Source organism: Accipiter gentilis, chromosome 5, assembly GCF_929443795.1.
Source record: "Accipiter gentilis chromosome 5, bAccGen1.1, whole genome shotgun sequence".
Classification (NCBI taxonomy): Eukaryota; Metazoa; Chordata; class Aves; order Accipitriformes; family Accipitridae; genus Astur; species Astur gentilis.
The window spans coordinates 9,126,614-9,145,126 of record NC_064884.1 but is presented as its reverse complement, the minus strand read 5'-3'; the positions used below and the strand labels follow the sequence as shown (position 1 = coordinate 9,145,126).

Below are 18,513 nucleotides of genomic sequence, written 5' to 3'. Positions count from 1 at the left end.
GCTCAGCTTTAAGTATCTTTAAGTGATTATATACCTACAGCATGTGCAGAAAGCTAGAGAAGAACAGGATATCCTGTAAATTTAAAAAAAACCTTCAATTTCAGGAGAAAACCCCCACCCAACACAAACCTGTAACTCAATGCTGATATTAGATAGCAAAGCAGGGAAAAGGGGGGTGTTATACAAGAACACATTAAGATAATTAAAGATTCTCTGTTTTTACTGATGTGCCCTGCTAAAAGCCATGTTCCACTGGCCAAACATTTTGTTTTCAAGCTGGCATCTTAATTTTAATTCTAACCCTGATAAGGGGGTTTCATCCCTTGATTGAGGCACATCTTCCAACTGCCTTATCTTGGTTAAGTTGTTCACCTACCTCACTGAGATGTTACATGATGTTTATAAAATGTTTCAGGGATGCTACACATTACTGCTACTGTTACCAACTCAGTCCATAACTGCGTTTTTAACTGTTCCCGTCAATATTCACAGATTTGGAGCTCAAAACCTGCGATGTGTCACCCAGTTTGCAATACTTGATGCAAATAAAATGCCCTTTATGGGGAATGGAGAATGTCTTGTCTGTATTTTCTAGATAAGCTGCCAAAAGGAGCTACCCGTGAACAACATTTACTCCCAGATTCCCTTTACTTCCCTTCACCTGAAGAAATGTACCCACTAAAGGCAATTTCAAGATCTGCTTTACAGAAACAATTCACTTTCTTTGCTGGCTCTGTGTTTTTATCTATTTATCTTCTCAGTTAGAATCACCTTTCTGAAGGGGCACATGGTGTTTCTGAGAAAGCAGATCTACGTATGGCTGCTAAAGGGAAGTTTAATAATGAAAAAAACCATTTGAAGCCAAACCAACAAGTTGACTTTCTGAGGCTCATTCTGAATTTTATTACCACTTCAGCAGCAGTCCCTCAGGGCAAGCTGTAGAAGGCTTGAAAGTATAATGCTCTTCAGTATACAAGATGAAGCTGGCATGCTACCAACAGAGGCTCAAAGGCTCCTCAACTATCATGAGAACGGCATCTGCCACATGTGTTTGCACCATTTAGTCTTTCATAACCTGCCAGACTGATCAGGCTAAATATGTACAAGATGACAATGTTTGCCAGGAGCATAACGGGTTTTCAAACTTGGTCACTTCCTAATGGGGATCCCCTGCTGGCAGACTTTTATATCGACAGAAGCTATCATGGGAAGGCATTTGTAACGAGATGGGATGAAATGGTCTCCTTTTGAAGACAATAAGCGACATCCTTTTTGTTGCTAGGAAGCTGGTCTCGCCTTTCATTGACAAACAATATTTAAAGTCTGTTCTGCCTCATTTGTGATGTGTAGCCTACATTAGATGAAAGGGAAGAAGGAGGAAAATATTTAGTGGCGTCCTGTACAAAAGACAGGGAATCTTTCCCTTTTCAAGAGATACAGCATTAAATAAAATGGACAAAGTTGGCTGCTGCTAGCAAGCAAAAATGGAGTATGCATGCGCATGGCTTTCCATCTGAGAGCTATCTGTATTTATTCTCCATTTCATTTGCAACTACACACCACTTTAGGAGAACAAGGCTTCTGCCTCCGTGAAAGCTAATTCTGAAGCTGCCGTACGTCTGTGGTGTGTCCTGACACTCTAAAGCAGAAGCAGTGAGGACCCGACACTGACCTCTGGCAGTGTTTCTGCCATCTAAGTCAGGTCTAACAACATGAGATATATCACTGACAGCAAGATGTTAAGGCCAGAAAATCTTAAAAATGGAATGAAAAACCTTCAGAGTAACATACTCTGTACAACAACAAAACAAAAAGCAAGATATAAAGTTAGAAAAAATCATCAATAACTGAAATTTTTATAAATAATTTTAAATCCCATGACAGGAAAGTAATGGCGGAAAGGTGAAGACCAGCTCTGTAGAGTGGGCTTATCCACTCTGGTAGACCTAACCTTTTATCATTCACAAGCTTGGCATAACTGTACTACTCATACAGATCAGTTTTATCACACCACTGCAATGTTTTCCAGACTTCTGTACATCGGGCAGAAAACGTGAAAATGAAGCTAAGCGAGGCCCAAATAATTTCCACTTATATTATTAAAGATGGGCTTCTGAGGACCATTGTTGATTTTGTCTTTATGCATTTCATATTGGGTGCTTTTCTTGGAAAATCTCAGCTGAAATCCTCTCCCCGCCAAAAATAAAAATCACCGGTCGAAAGAGAAACTGAAAGCAGTGATATGAATGTATCAAACATGGCAAAAATCCCCAGAAACCAATTTTTAAAAAAGGTTTGATTTTCTCACTCCTCTTAATGTGAAAGTAAATCTCATTATTACAGCCTGAAAAAATGGCATTTTCTTTTTAATACGAGGATTGTAATATGTTTTTAATTACTTTCATTCCTTTTCTTGCTGCTTCCATGGGCCTGATGACAGCAGAGATAACCGGTGCCACAGTGGACAGGCCTCTAGGCACACCTTACACAGTGGGAACGCAGAGCCCATGGCACATTAAACTACATGGAATAATCCCTCCCTGCAGGTGAGCTTATCAAATTACCAGAGCGCGTGTGCACGCCAAGACCGAGCACAGAATCCAGTTAAGGGAATTTAAACTGCAGCCCTAAGCAGCCGGCACTCGCTGCTGCCTCACCTGTGCTCCCGGTGACTTCTCTGCTGCTGTGAGACTAGGACAAGGTGGGGGATTTTCAGAAGCTTGAAGCACAGGTGGGTACCTGTTCCTTGTGACGATACCTTTGAAAAATCCCTCCAGAGACTACTGGCATGTTATTAACTACAGATTTTGAGGATGCTGTGTCTGTCAGTGTTCTTTTGCTACTCAAAGCTTTTATGGAAACAATAACAAAACTAAATTCAATTCCTTGCATCCCTGCTACCCCCACTCTTTGACTGACACACATAAACTCGGAGGAAATGACTAAGTTCAGGAACTGGGACAATCTATGAAGTGGTTTGAATCTGTTTGCAACTTTTGTAAATGTCTCTAAATGACCGTTAATACAGATCTGTTGAAATCATGTTCATTTCTTCACAAAGTGGTCTACAATTCACTAGTGACCTGCCTTATGTCCCCTTAAACTCAGTGGGACTCTGGTCACCAGACTTGTATCTTCCATCATCCAGCACTGTAAGCATATGCAGAGCAGCACACATTTTTTTAGTCCACAATACAAGCCAGAGTCATTGATAAACTTAATCTCCTGTTAATCTGTAAGGAGAGTCTCCTTTCCTCTCTGTAGCTTCCCATGTTTAGTACAACACGGTGAATTTTCAAGCTGGATGCCCATTTTTCTGGGTTTAAATTTCTTTTTTTAAAAGAAACATAATGCTTGAAATGCAAAATCAGCTCTATCAGCTACATCTGGAAGATACTCTGTCAGTTCTCAAATACTCAGACCTCAGAATATTCAAAGTCATTCCTTAGCACGTTTGGATTCATTACACTTGAATGGCTTTGGCAGTTTATGGAAGCAGAGTTCCTCATTGGTGCTTTTGGCACATGGCAGAAAAAACTACCCAAATGCTGGTGTGCTTTTCCTGCAGTATACCTCATTCTTTCTTGTCTTTGCCACTACCTAGGCAGTAAGAAGAAAGCTGCTGCTATTACAAACACCATGAATCAAACCAGAAGGACAAACACAGATGAAATGGAAGCTGGTCAGCTGACACAGGCTCAAGTGTAATACAGTTATGCCAGGAGTGCCTATGAAGAGCAGGGAATTCCACTTCCCAGAGTGGGGAGAGGAAAGTACTGCAGTGGGCTGGGATGCAATGCAATTTTAATTTCCAGGTCATTCTGACATTACTTCCCAAACACAGTTTGGAGAAAAGACTTTTGTTAATCTGCAAGACAAGTGCATGTAAGAAGAAATGTCCCATCTTGCCAGGAAAAGAGAAGATGCGTTGTTTTGGGCACAATACATGGATGTTTTTAAGACTCCTAATTACAAAGATACTGTGATTCCAGTAAAAGATGTAGAGTATTTCCAGATATACCTTGCATAGCTGGAGCAGGAATCATAAAGTGTAAATTTAAAGACAATAAAACCACTGAGCATTTCCTGCTAAATATCATCTGACCAGTTGTTTTGAAAGACAGCTTGTTTATGTAGGTAAAAAGCAAGACTAATTTGTGTAAAATCCCATAAAGCACCACCTGAAAGCATTGTTCTTAATCACAAAGAACAGAAAATGTTCCCTGGTTTGTAATTTCTTAAAATTCACTTACAGCTGCTGAACAATCAAGCAAATGTTGAACCAACAGCGTGACTGTAGCAAGAAAGCTATTTAACTCCTTACTCTATAGTTCTACTCACTGAACACCTGTTTGTCCATGCATTTTAGTCACTCCTGTTAAATTCATTAATCTAGGACTCTCTGTTACTGCTCTGAGCCAATAATTAGTAAAATCAATAGTCTTAGGGACAAGCCAATCTGTGATTTACTTCTTTGGGCTGATTTACAAAATAATGATAGTGTTCACTAATTTATAGGCTGACATTTCTTTTGTAGTTTTTGATAAGTAAATCATAGAAAAGAAGCCTGTGCTTTTTTACCACTTTTAACAGAACTATGACCAAACCCACAATGTCTTTTCTTTTGAAGAGAACTGATTTAAAACCTGTGGTTTACAAACCCCTTTTTTTCTGTAGCTGCAATAGCAAAACGTAGTGCAGCGCAACTGATCTTGCAGTTCTTGCTCAAGAAAAATGGCCACTGAATCCAGACATTGTCGAGGACAATACTGATCCCACTGAGCCCAGTCCAAAACCTCACTGGGGCTACTGCAGAGACCTGCTGGTTTCAGGGGGATGTGGGTCATGGTTTACACTATGTATTGCTTGCCAGCATCTTCACTTTGCAAATGCCAGTTATTCATCATGACTGATAAATCATTTCTGTTTTCTGCATTTCTAATATCCTTGAAATTTTACATTAAATTGCCATTTCAGAAAGCAGATCTTAGCAATACTCGCTTCACATTGAGATACTGCAGTCCTTTCCTATTCTAAGTATCCTCCAGAGATATTCTCCATTATTTCAGCACTGGAATTTGGTAAAGTTTAGATACTTTGATAGATAGTAGCAGTTATTGTGTAGCTGATTCCCACTGAACTGCTCTTTAAACTTTCTAAACTCCGTGCTCTTTAAAATCGATACAAAAACATTACTGTCTGCTCTTTTTATGAGGAAATTATGTCTGACCCTGAAATAAGTTTTATTGCATTTTTTCACATAGTACTATTTCACACATAATGTGGTATGAAAAACAATTAAAAGGAAATTAAATCTGATGCACAAACTGAACAAATATGCTGTGTGCAGTGGTATGATTGCTTTTCTGCAATTACTTGTTTATGAATTCAGAGTTCAATCATTCATAATGGTTTGCATAATTATTAATATGAATCAGCAAGGTTCGACTGCAAATTAATGTGGTAAGATTCAGTTGACTAGCCTTTACTCACTAATTTGGATGTGGTGTTTCTTAGTAATGTAGTTCTTCATTAGCAAGTTAGCTGCTCCTTAAAAACTACATTAATATATAGAAATCTAAAGCCACCTGAAGGGGTCTACCATTTATATTGATTTGCTATGTAAGTACAGCTTTACCAGTGGACCTTGGGGTTAACATTTAATTCTGGCAGGAAAAAAGCTGTTAGTGCTTTGATATCCCTTCATGTGTTCCTCCTTCCTTATTCTGTCTCTCTCATGATTAAAAAGCACACAAATTTTCCTCTAATTAGGCTGTAAAGTGTACTGAGTAGCATTAGTCCCTCTCAGCCATGCTCACTACCTGCCACATTTCCTTTCTGTTTTTTTATTATCCCTGCAGAAAATAAGTCTCACCGTCTGCATGATGAACAAAAGCCTAAGGTGGAATCCCTTAAGTGTAATCATGGTGTGCTAATGGTATGGGATCCGGCAAATTCCAGACAGCAGCGCATTCTAGTATTTCTCTTAATGAACAATCACTCTTCATTTTTGAAAGTCCGGTTTAAAACCAGCTTTTCTGTGTAGCATGCATTTTGTGTGTAAATAATCACTGATTATCCAGGCTGCAAGTAATAAATTTACATCTTTACCTGGTCCTTTTAAAAATAATACTGAAAACATCAAATGTTCTTCTTTTTCCTATTTTTTTGTTATACTGTGAGATTTATTAGAGTTGCATCAATAAACAGTCCAGTGTGGTGTTTCTGCTTAAACTCTCATTAAATGACACTGCTTAATAAATCACTTTTAGCCTAATGTAAACAGTACTATGATCTGTGAATTGAACTTAAGTGGAAAAGATCTAAATGGTTACTTTCAAATAAGTAAATGTTGTTCATACCACTCAAAATATTTTTTGAGCATTTAGCTTGTACAGCTAATACGAAAAATGTAGTGAGAACATAAATGACAGGGTTTGAAGAGAACAGCTAAGGGTAACATTCAGTGATACTATTCACTTTTATAGCTTCTGGGTGGAATTTTCTAAAGCATCTTAGTGTAAGGGAGTTTGACTGCCTTCCTGCATTTCTGATGCATGTTTGGCAGCCTTGTGTCTTGCCGCATATCAGTACCTGTTGCTGTTGAAGCTGTGCCACTTTTTGTGGAGGATTCCTTATTTTTTTCAGGGTGTTTAGGCTCTTGGACAGCAACACCCACCACAGCCAGGCTGCACGCAGATCTTCTAACAGTTACCTGGGGTGGATCACCACAGATCTATGCATGTGTAAATTGCCTGTTCCCTTCATATGTGAGCAGTGAATCCTATCTTCTATTCTGGCACTGGGGAAAAAAATTCCTTTGTCACTACCTTTCAGCAAAGTTCCCTGTACTTTTTGTCCCATGCATAAGTATTGCCAGAGTCATAAGCCACCCTCCCAACTCCTACTTGCCAAAGAGCCTCTGGTTAATGTCTGCCAATGGGGGCTTCTCTCTATGGACCTGGCCCCTCATATCAGCAGTCCCCAAACTGACCTTTGCAGCTTGGTGGATGTATAAACCCCAACTCTGGAGAACCCCAATGCTTGCAAGGGAAATGAGGCACTCAGAGTGCATCTGCATCTTGCTGCAAATAGCTTTGCTATCATGCGACAAACATATGCTCCTCATGGTGCTACTTGAGGCCACTATCCAGGGTAGACAAATTGTCAATGAGGAAGACAAGCCCTTAAAATGCTGGAAACTAAGTTATTTAAAAAGAAAAAAGTAACAAAGTCTTTCTGAGCTCAGCTTGGATGAGTGTGCCTGTAAGGTTTCTCTGCTAATTATCCTTTGAAATACATCCTGCCTTCTCAGACTCCTTCACAGGACTGACCCTGTAACAGACCTGAGCTCTTAGCTGGAAAGCCTATATATATATACAGCAAAATCTGAATGTCCAGCCTGTGTGCACCAAGATGGCTCCATGATGCAAGCTGAAGCATAGTAAGTACAGACGACTAAAAGCACATTTCCGGTAAGAACTAAATATAAATACAATATAAATAGAGCACCTAGTACTCTGTGCTATGTGTTATTCAAAACACTTTGATTGCTACACCATGCGTTAGTCTATCAGCATGCTTTACAAATTGTTAGATAACAGAAGTGCTTAACATACAGCATCTTACTAACTTCAGCATTACACGGAGAGTAAACCTGGTGAATAGGTATGACAAGAAACTTGAGAAGGGGATGGCTGAGCAACACAACATTTTGGAGGGTGCCTTTTAGAAACTGATTGGCATAATGATGTTGCCTCTGATGGGACACTTCATCACTGTCAGCCCAATTCTGTGCCTTTCCTCCAGTGATGCTGCCTTTGCTGCACTCACTGTCATGCAACAGTGGTACTCCTTTGCTTTGTCATCAGTATTACTGCCACATTAATGTGATGCAACCAGCATCTTCTGTAGGTCATGACTGAAAACAAGTTCATTAATACAGTATTACAAAATCCAAAGTAAGAAAACCACTCACACCTAATTTGATAAATAAGCTACTTAAGATTTTAGAAACTAGTGAGTCAGATTTTTATGCATTGTGTTAGTAGATTTGGCTTTCATTAATGCCAAATGAAGCCTACATGAAACACTTCTACCTGATATTAAAGGCATGATGCCAGTGAGCATCCATGTGGTTGCCAAGTATCAGGAGACCCCTCTAATTATCTGTTTTGTACTTAAGATGCAGCAGAGGGAGATTCCACCGCTCTGTGGACGTGTTCCATAACTTGGCAACTGCCTTAGACTTGCCTTCATCTCGGGAGAATACAAAAGGGTGTAACTGGCTGGTTACATTCCTCCTTTGTGAAGCAGCATGGAGCACTGATAACCAGTAACAAATCTGTAAGCTTAAAAATAAAAGAAAAAATATTTCGGAGCTCTCTCCCCATCCCCTGCTTTTTTTCTGCTGCTAAGGCAATAGAAAGAATTTGAAGGCTTTCAGGCAAGCACCGGAGACCTCTGAGGGAAGGGAAGGAGTGTGGTACAGGGGACACTTCCTATGAAACCTACAGGAATTTGCTTTCTTCTTCCTTAAAGAGAAGTCTTCCCTCTTGGAAAGAGCCTCACTCTTGGGTGCTCAAATTCCAGTTGAGCTTTTCGGAGACACAACCTTCTAGTGGAAGGTGTCCCTGCCCATGGCAGGGGGGTTGGAACTAGATGATCTTTAAGGCCCCTTCCAAGCCAAACCATTCTACGATTCCATGATTATGGGAAATGAATAAAAATTGCAGAAACTCCTTCCTAAAGTGGATTCCAAATCTAGGAAATAATGATGTTAAATTTCCAGGTGACATAAAAGGTTTGTATACAAAATCCTCGGCTTTAGGATACTGTGTCTTTGGTTCCTATCGTTTTGCCTGCCCTGACATCAGACAGCTGCATTGTAAGACCGCTCTGCTCAGGAACATAATGGCTGAAGGCCCAAATGGAGTGAGTACACCTACTGCAGTGGCATGAGGCAGATGGAAGGGTGACCATCGCTGACGGCAATGGTGCCTTTTTCTTGCAGCACAACGACAAGTGAGGATGAGACTTTTCTTGGTCAGTAAATATTGCCTGTCCAAGGCCTTGACAATTTGCCCAGTAGACCTTGGCATCCTATAAAACAGTCAGAGGGATGAAGTGCTTCCCACTGTGGTGCAGTCAGAAGAGACAGCTGTCTGACTGGATGTGGTCATCTTCTGGCTTAACAGCCTATTTCCTCAGCTGTTGTTTGCATAGGTAGAAAGAAAAACATTGGCTCTTAAATTCGTGTTTAGCTAAGTAACAAACTGAGCCCGCTCAGATGCTGCTCTGAATTAAGCTGGAGTACCTAATACCTATGAGAATCAGGCCCAAATATGGCTGCAGAAGCTTAACTATAGGCAATTATTTTTGAAAAAGACTAATATCTGTTGTTATCACATTAGTATCTATATCACTGGGATCACAGCTAAGGCATCTAGGCATTCTGAGGAGCATATTTTTTAACTGTGCAGTTGTAGAGTTGCACCAAGACCTCCTTTAAAAATGCCCATAGTACCTGTCTGCTAAAGGAGAAGGGAAAAGAAACTTTAAAACTCTTTAGTTCCATCAGATACAGTGTTGGCTGGTTTAACTATGAGAGCTAAAAGCATTGTTTCTCTGAAAAAAAAAATTCAAAAGCATTTGAGGCTTTCAGTGAGCTGTGAAAATACTGTAATATGGAGGAGTATCTAACTCACTAAAAGCTTACACTCTCAAGTGCGCTAGTGTATTTTGTAGCTGAGGTACTGTGGCAATACACTCAGATGATTTTATGCTGGTTTTTTCGGTTACTGCTTGCTAGGCTGATAAATTTATGAACTTAAAGTCTTAAAGGGCAGGAGTCTGAATACACATAACCAGTATTAGTGTGACTGGGGGCATCAGACTGTTGGTCCTGCAAATCTAGGGGCTGAGGGGCTTCCTTCCCTGGCACGGGACTAGGCTGGGACCACAGCCACTGGTGGACCCCTCTGACCTGCACCAGGGGTAGGGCGATGCATGCCCACCAGCCTGCTTAGCTTCCTCCACAACATACATTTACTGTAGGAGGAAGGGAGGAGGTGAGAAGTGACTTCAATCTTTCATTTGCTTGTGGGTCAAGTCCTGCAGCTTTTAATCATGTTGAGATCTCATACTGAGATCAATGGAACTTTTCTCTCAACAAAAGGAAATGTTATTTATCTCATTATTACCGTTAGTTGGTGTTTCACACACACAACCAACCAGAAGGGGTTACTTCTTCCAAGTTAGCTGAATCTTGAGGGCCTGTTGTTCATGCTAATTTGAAAATAGCACTGGCGCACTATGGTCAGGAAATCCGGTATCGTGGGGTTAACTTTCAGCCCTTATACCGAACGCAAATCAGTGAGGAAATTCATTGCTAGGTGCAGTTTCTAATTATTTAAAAGATAATTTGCATGCTACACAGAAATAAATTAGCTCCCAGGTGACAGCTGTTCCACTGTGTCCATTCTTGGAACTAGATGCCATGCTGGGAAATCTAAATGCAGACCAAAAGATTAAAACATTGTACTTTCTTGCCTTATAGGAAGGCCCTCCCCAAAATAGAGGCATAAAGAAGGGAGGAGGGGAATGAATGTCTCAAACCAGCAAGTTTAGCAACTTAACTAACAAACCACAACATTCTCATAGTCCCACACTAAGGGCATTTCACATCTTGCTAGAAGATACTGCAAGTGGATGCAAGTGTAATGTGTCTAGTTTAAAAGGATTTTTTTAAAGTCAAAGGGAGAAATTCAGTCCTAACATCAGGTTTGCATTCACACAGTCACGTGAGATCATTGTAGACCATGTGAACACCACCCAAAACAGTTTTTCTTCTTTTTATCACACACATAGAAATCAATGAATGTGTTTTCATATTCCTTGCTAAAAGAAGACCAGACACCACTTTTTATGTACGTAAAAGACTCAAGACAATCTTTATCTCTCAAGAGATGCTAAACCATTTTTCAGTTTAATGGTTTAATGGTTTTCTAATAGGTAGTATTCTCATGGCTAGGTGTTAAACACTGTATATTGTTGTATATTGTACATATACACATGTACATTGTATATAACATTGTATTATGTGGACGTATATGTATTGTATATATGATATTATTTAGGAGGAGACTACATTATATTGCCAGCCTTTTTTCGTTGCTCTACTTCCTGAAAGAAGCAATTTCCTGTGCCAGTTTGCTTTGTGCTAGGACTGTAGGTGAAGATTACAGGCAGTGTGCTTCCTCTTCTCACTGTCTCTTCCTTTTCTCACTAGTCCTTTCACTCTGCCTTGGCTGACTGCAAAGGACTTTACTGCAGTGAGTTGCTCTTCTGTCTCCCACCTGTTAAACTAGCTAGAGAATCCATCCTCCTCGTAGTATAGACATTTGTAACAGAAATACCAAGACTGATATGAATGGAAGTGTACGTGTGTGTGCATGCATGTGTGTGAAAGCACCAGAAGAAACAAGCGAGAAAGGATTAAAGAACAGCCTATGTTAATTGCTACAGAGCAACACATGTGATTTCATTCAAATGACCAAAGAGCAAGAAGAGGAAGAACAAACCTATCTAAAGATAATGTATAAAGAAGACAAAAAAACAGAACTGGAGGCAATAAAATAACCAGATAAGAAAAACCTGGCAACCGTAACTCAGGAATTTTGCCATGGGCTAATGTGGGGTGAGATAAAATAATGAGGCAAAAGATCCCAAACAACATCCACATCTAAAGGCTGTAAAAGACAAGTCCAAAATTAGTTCACCATCACTAATTAAGAAGAGCTCAAGAGATGTGTTGAGGACCCAGTAAGTGGTGTCCCCTGTGTGGCACACTAGTGATCCTGGCCAGACCACCCAGTCATGCAGGTCGTGGTGCCTGTGAGTATGTGGATATGAGAGCCCTGACCTTGCACAACTTCAGATCCTGGTAAGCAAAGACCAGTTAAGATACAAGCAGTCTTGCAGGAGCTGATGACTCCCTCAATGAGTGTATATCCTGCCATCAGAGAAAACTGCACTTCTTACTCTTACAGTGTTGACTGGCCTGACTCATCCTATTAACAGATCATCACTGGGATCCTCATCTCTCCTCAGATTTTTAAAATCTCTGTGGATGTTTAGAACTTGATCTTACTTGTAATCCCCTGATCAGTGCACCATGTGGGTATCCAATCACAATCATGAGAAGCAAGGGAGGCTAACACATTCTTAATTTCTCTCATGAAGAAATAAGCTGTCCATTCAGAAAGTTAATGTCTCACCTCTTTGAAATCTGTGTGCGTAGCTATCAAGACTGCAGGTAAGTGCAGCTGCACTGAGGTCCTCGGGCTGGGCTACATGCTCAACATGCAGCAACAGAGAAAAAGGGAACAAATGCTGGTTTTGTCAAGGTCAGGAAAATATTGCTACCTGTGTTGCAGATGGAAATCCCAAAGCAAGGTGATTTATTCTTCCAGATGTTGATACTGGTGTGAAACTTGCTAGTACATACAACAGCTGACACTGTAACCACATCTGGGCAAACAACAAAGGCGTAAGTGTCTGGCAACATTTGTGGTTAATAGAAAAGATTATGTCACAGCTGTGTTTGCATATTGTAACACCAAGAAAAAGACCGATGATACCTTGCCACAACCTGAGTATCGAGTTTCTTCCAATCCTCAAAATGTATTAGCTGATCAGCCTCAGCTGTGACAAGCAAAGAAAATTATCTGCCGTTTTAACCCATATCTCATACAATTGTGTCATCCTCCTTCAGTTTCTACTCAACACCTATTGACAATATACTGTTTATGTGAACTTTACATTTGCTGCGTGCCATTCCTCTCTTGTAAAACAAACCCAACATTTTCTACAAATCAAAATCAATCCCTGTGGCAGCAACAATTCAGAAGTTTCACACTCCTCTCAGCAAAGGCATACAAAGGTCTCCTGAAATGAAATTTGTAAAGAAGCATTTTTGTCCAAGAAACTTTTAAACCTCACAGTTGAAGTTTGGGTTCATCCCGTCTTTCAGTACAAGACAAGAAGAAAAAAATGAGGAGCTAGACTCTGTAATATTTACAATGAGGAGAGAGTGCAGGAAGAGGACTGTAAAACACATCATAAGAATTGGGAGAGCCACACATCCAGTCCTGGTGAAGCCCTGAATCCTTTTCAAGGGAGTTCACCCTTTGAGACGGCAGCTGATATTCTCAAAATATGGCATACAAACCAATCTTTTGACATTAACTGAAGGGCTTGGCTGGATCCCCCTGCTCCTCCCTAATTTCAGCAGACATTCTCATTTCTCTGTCCTTAGCAGTGTACAATGCCTTATCCATATTCCACTGAAGCTTTTTGACACTGAACCAGCAGAAGTGCAAAAACTAGAGAAAGAGGTACAGGGATTCACAGGCTCTTAAGTCTCTGTCTCAAGATACCAGGTGCTTCACTCCTACAGAATTTTATTGAACCAGGAGATTGCTATTATCATGCAAAGTTTCTTTTGGACCACGGCACATCCTTTACAGAAAACTTTTACAAACTGTTACCTAAGTAACACTGTTTAATCTGAAAATTTTGCTACCATTTATGCCTTTCTTCAAATCAGTTACAAATATAACAAAATCAGGCCTGGAGACCTTTAAGGCACCACTATCAGCTTTGTATCATGATAAAAATTTACTATTTGTTCCTGTGCTTGGCTTTCTGTCTCTAAACTAGCTTATGTAATGTGGTACGTCACTTCTCTGTCTGTGACAATTTAGGTTCCCAAGCCACCACCTTTTTTAAAAATGAAAATCAAAATAAGATATATCAGCAAGTTCTTTACCTTCTATTTCAATTACATGCTCAGAGAATTCTACCCCATGAATGAAACTCAAGGCTGGGTTTTGTTTTGTTTTGTTTTGGTTTGGTTTTTTAATCAAGCTTGACCTCAAAAGGACTTGTTTTCACTGAGGCATAAGGAATAAAAGAAGAAGTAGCAGAAGATTAAAGATACGGTAGATCTCATTTTTCAGATACTCCTCTCTCCATAATAACTTTCTTAATTAAGTTTGCATTTCCAAAAGCAATGAAAAATTCTCTTAGATGAGACAGCACATAAATCTTGGCTAGAAATAGCCAGGCTCTTTAGTCTCTCCCACCACTTCAGAGACTTGCCTTGGAACACCTAGTCCCCAGAATTGCCCTGTGCTTGCTTGGGCATAGTGGGCAGAGGGGAGCACCTCAGAAAATCTGTAAGACCTGTTCCATTGCTGCATATTGCTGTGGTGGGGTAAGTCCTGCAAGTTGGATGGGGAACCTCCGCTAAATATGCAGAGTCCTGACACAGCTTCCAGCTATAAAATTAACTCCCTTACACAGAGAATACAGTCTAGAGGATAAACTTCAGGGTTTGTTTTATCACCAGATAAGCAGGAAAGTTGTTGAGTGTGACTATCATCATGAGTGATTTAAAATCTCCCCAGAAACCTTCAGCTTAAAAATTTGATTCAAAGTGACAAAAATAGTGACTTTTAAAAGTGACTTCTGAATAGAAATCTTCAGTAAAAGAGGATTTTTCAGGTTCAGCTTAATAAGTTAAGCCTACTGAAAAAGTTATAAAGTACACATCTGCAAAAGTTATAAAGATATTGAAATGCTCTTTCAGATGAAAGATGGTCAAGTAAACCACTGCTCCGTCTCTAAATAAATCTCACACACAGCTCTTTCCAGGAAGGTCTTCAGGGCTTGCATTACCACCAATAATTTTGCCAAATAATGGAAAATATTTTTTAAAATCTATCTTTTCTTCTAAGGGAAAACAGCCAGAAGATAAACTGTAATAAAATAAAACTAAAATTCTGCCAGAATGTAGATTTTATGAGCAATGTTCAGTTTATTTTACCTGTAAAGATCTGTAATCTGCCCTTCATTCCAGCGATAATAAAGATCATTAAGAAGACGCTCATGCTGTCCATACAAGCAAATGTAGTTGGAGACAGGAAAGGGTTCCTTCGAAAAGCAGGTGATGCTGTCTACCATATTATATTTGTTGATATGCATCCTGAAATAATTCCCATGTCTTGCCTCTCCAGTTATAATCTCCATCCCCTGGAACAGAAAATATAAGAAAAACTGTGGAGATGGAACGAACACCTGACTTGGCATACGTACAGGATCAGCTTAGGTTTCCTAGCTGATATGTACCATTTCTTAAAATCCACAACCCTTTTTTTTTTTAATCAAGAATCCCCATTCCTGGTAACATGGTTTATACAAGAAGGCACTTTGCTGTGGTTTGGACACAAAGATTTTCTGTGTGGTTTAGACCTTGATTAACTGCACACAAAACTGTGGAGCGTATGACTGCCTGTGCAGCATGGGCTTTGGTTGCCCAATCCTGAGTGCCATTTCAGACACCTAAGGGTATCTGGGCCATCCAAACTGTGCTGGCAGTGATGACACAAGATCCATGGGAGACCCATGACCTCCTGAAGCAGCAGCTGCAGGTCAGAAGGGATGCCCTGGGGCATCCCAAACACTAGATGCCTGTTTAGGCAACTGAATTGAACTCTATTCATCCTAATTTATTACACAGAGTCCACATTATTGCATGCACATGGCATATCATCATTTGCTATAGGATACCATCCTGATGAATGAAGAACACTGGTATACTTTTATTCTCTCTCCAGATTTATAACTATACATATATATATGTATATATATACGTGTATAGGAAAAAAATTGTATAGAGATATATATGTATATACAAACAGTATATGTGCAGAGTCCAGATTTATGGCACATCATAGCAGCTATAGGACTTTAGGCAAAGGGTTGACACTACCACATTAATCAGCTACAAGTAAACTTCAATGTTACAATTCAAAGATTTATCACATACCAATTAAGCATTTTTATCTTTGTGTAGAAATTTTCCTGTAGTCAGAGGTGTGATGTGTTGGAACAGCCTTCCAACAAGGAAAGAAATACCAAGAAGGTCCCTGTTCAGTTCTAAAACAAACTTCTACATTCTATAAATGGCACTATGTACTAGATGGTTGCCTGAAACTGCAGGAGGCTAGGCTTGATCTCATAGGACGTTTCCTTCAGGCTATGTTCTAGACTTCTAAATGGTGAATTACTGTTGCCTTTAAAAAATATATATGCATATACTTACGTTACATATATATGCATATGTATATATGTACGTGTACATATATACACACAAATACATACACATATATATATGATTTAGAATTGCTCTCAGTGACTCCCTCTTGCCGATTTGAACAGGGTCTGCCAGGTGTTGCTAACTCCAACTCTACTATCAATAAAAGAATAATAATGTCGGATGTTGATGCTTAAACTGTAGCATTTCGTTTCAGCTAGTTAAATGAATCACTTAAAAGACAAAAGTGTAAAAATTCGTTTCAAACCTCACATTGCAGTGGGATGATCAAATAGCTTAAAGCTGTTTTTTAAAGCTGTATTCATGATCCAGTTTTATATATTTCTAAAACCTGTTGCTAGGCTACAGTAACCTTTGTTACTTCCACATCTCTCAGCTAATACATTTCACTAGCTTCTCTTACTTCTTTCTTAGAAAATTCTTTTAGGATTTACATGAAGTTTCTCAAGTGGCTTTAAAGATGTTCCCTTTTCAGACAGCAGGTAATCAAAGCTGCAGCAAAAGAATTCTAATCATGTTCTAGCAATTTGGAGTGACAAAACCAATTTTCTCTCTCTGATAGTCCTTTCTGCTTCCCAGTACATGCTGCTTTGGACAGCTTATCCTGGATCTGCAAAGCTGGAAAACAAGGTGAGCCATGCTTTGATTCCTCCTTCCAAAGCGTGGATTCCTTTTTAAAAAATATCATTTCTTCCTATGGACTACTGCTGTCCAAGTTTTAAAATCAGCACAGAAGTAGTCTTTTAAAAGCCACTCTTTACATCAACTACAAGAATGGGCTTGATGCAGAAATCCCTGATGAAAAAGGTATAGTCTGTATGAAACAGGAGCTTGCCTAGGTGGATGGTCCTCTCTGGCTTTAAAATACATGAGTCTGGTCCTTTTCTTGTTTCGCAAGTCAGGTTCTCCAGTAAGAGACACGTCTCCACGTTTGTATCATGGGAAATCTCCTATGTAGCCCAACTACAGTTGGAACTGTACAGTTGGGAAGCAAAGTGCTTCCTTCTTTCCTGTTCAAAGATGACTCTTATGGTTGCAGCACTAGCTATTTTCTAGCATCTAAGTACAGAGCATCCCTTCCAGAATATATTCTTTTCCTACTAGTCTAGAAATCAACTGAATTTCAGTGATTGGCTGTGAAGTTTTATCATCTGTATGCATTTATAGCACCTTATTGCAGGGAGGAAAGAGGTTAAGTGCTAAGGCTGAAAGCATATTTTAGTGAAATCCAGCTAACACTATCTTACGTCCTCTTTATAGGAATCGTGCATCTTTTGAGAAAACCAAATATCAGAAAGTATGGAAATGAACACCTAAGAGGTTCAGTTAGTTCTGCGATTCATACCTGTTCGCCAGCTGTACCTGATTTATATGATGCACCCAGGCTTAGCTGACTGGTTTTGTTCTTATGCAAATCTGATGGCAAATACCACCACTACCTTGACGTGCTGTGTATTAGGTATGTGCTAAGAACTTCAAAAGCAACATATTCCATATGACTGAGAAAATGACTTGTCTTTCTACAGAATCAAGGAAAAAGAAAGCCATTCTGAAAACAAGAGTACTGAAGAAGAGCCAATATGATAAGCTCTCAACCTGGGCCAAGACAAATGGCTGAGCCACCAGCACTGGAAAAAAAAGGGTCAAGGAGTTGAGCTGTAGTGCCCCATTTAGGGAGCTATTTGAACCCAAAGTGCTACAAATAGTAATGAAGAGTTCAGGGCATTAGGGCTTGACAAGTCTTTCCTGCCTTCAAGGACCAAAACCCCTTCGGTTTCGGTTGATTTCATTGCAAAGGAATTAAGAACTGCAGTAAAGAAGTGAATTTACATTACAGTGAATTTACATTAAAATAAATTAAATAGAGATTTGGTCTTTTATGTGGTTTGTTCCATTCCAGAGTTTACTGGTAAGTCCCAGCTCCAGAAGGTCTCTAAATACATACTTAAAACCATGCTTACTTAAAACCATGCTTACACAAGATATTTTTTTTTTTTTAAGATGCACGGTACTTATGCACGTACCTGTGCTATCCTAAATAAGAACACCTTTCCAAATAGAGGATGAAACAAAGAAAACTTAAATAATGTAACTTACATGATCACACAGTGCAAGTTCTAAGTCCAAGCGGATGGGGATTTCTGGTTTGGAAATATGCAAGTAATTATAACCCCCAGGAAGAACACCTCCTGCCATAAACGAGAATATGAGATTTGTTAAATCATAAACAAAGACAAGAATAAAGTATTTCTTTGCCCTCCTTCTCCCATAATTTTTTTTTGTTGTTGTTTACTAAATGGCTCTAAAGAGAAAACAAGGAACTTCTTTTGTTT

The 18,513-nt window shown here is 39.5% G+C and overlaps 1 protein-coding gene across 2 annotated transcripts in view; it reads right to left on the bottom strand.

The window, feature by feature from the left end:
- The window catches only part of CFAP61 (cilia and flagella associated protein 61), a 122,394-nt gene that overhangs the window by 14,025 nt on the left and 89,856 nt on the right, over positions 1 to 18,513 (bottom strand). For both annotated transcript variants that reach the window (XM_049801117.1, XM_049801116.1), the window contains exons 23-24: positions 18,278 to 18,369; positions 14,891 to 15,096 (exon numbers count right to left, since the gene is read on the bottom strand). In XM_049801117.1, coding sequence (XP_049657074.1) covers positions 14,891 to 15,096; positions 18,278 to 18,369 — 298 coding nt within the window. The remainder of the gene's footprint in view (positions 1 to 14,890; positions 15,097 to 18,277; positions 18,370 to 18,513) is intronic.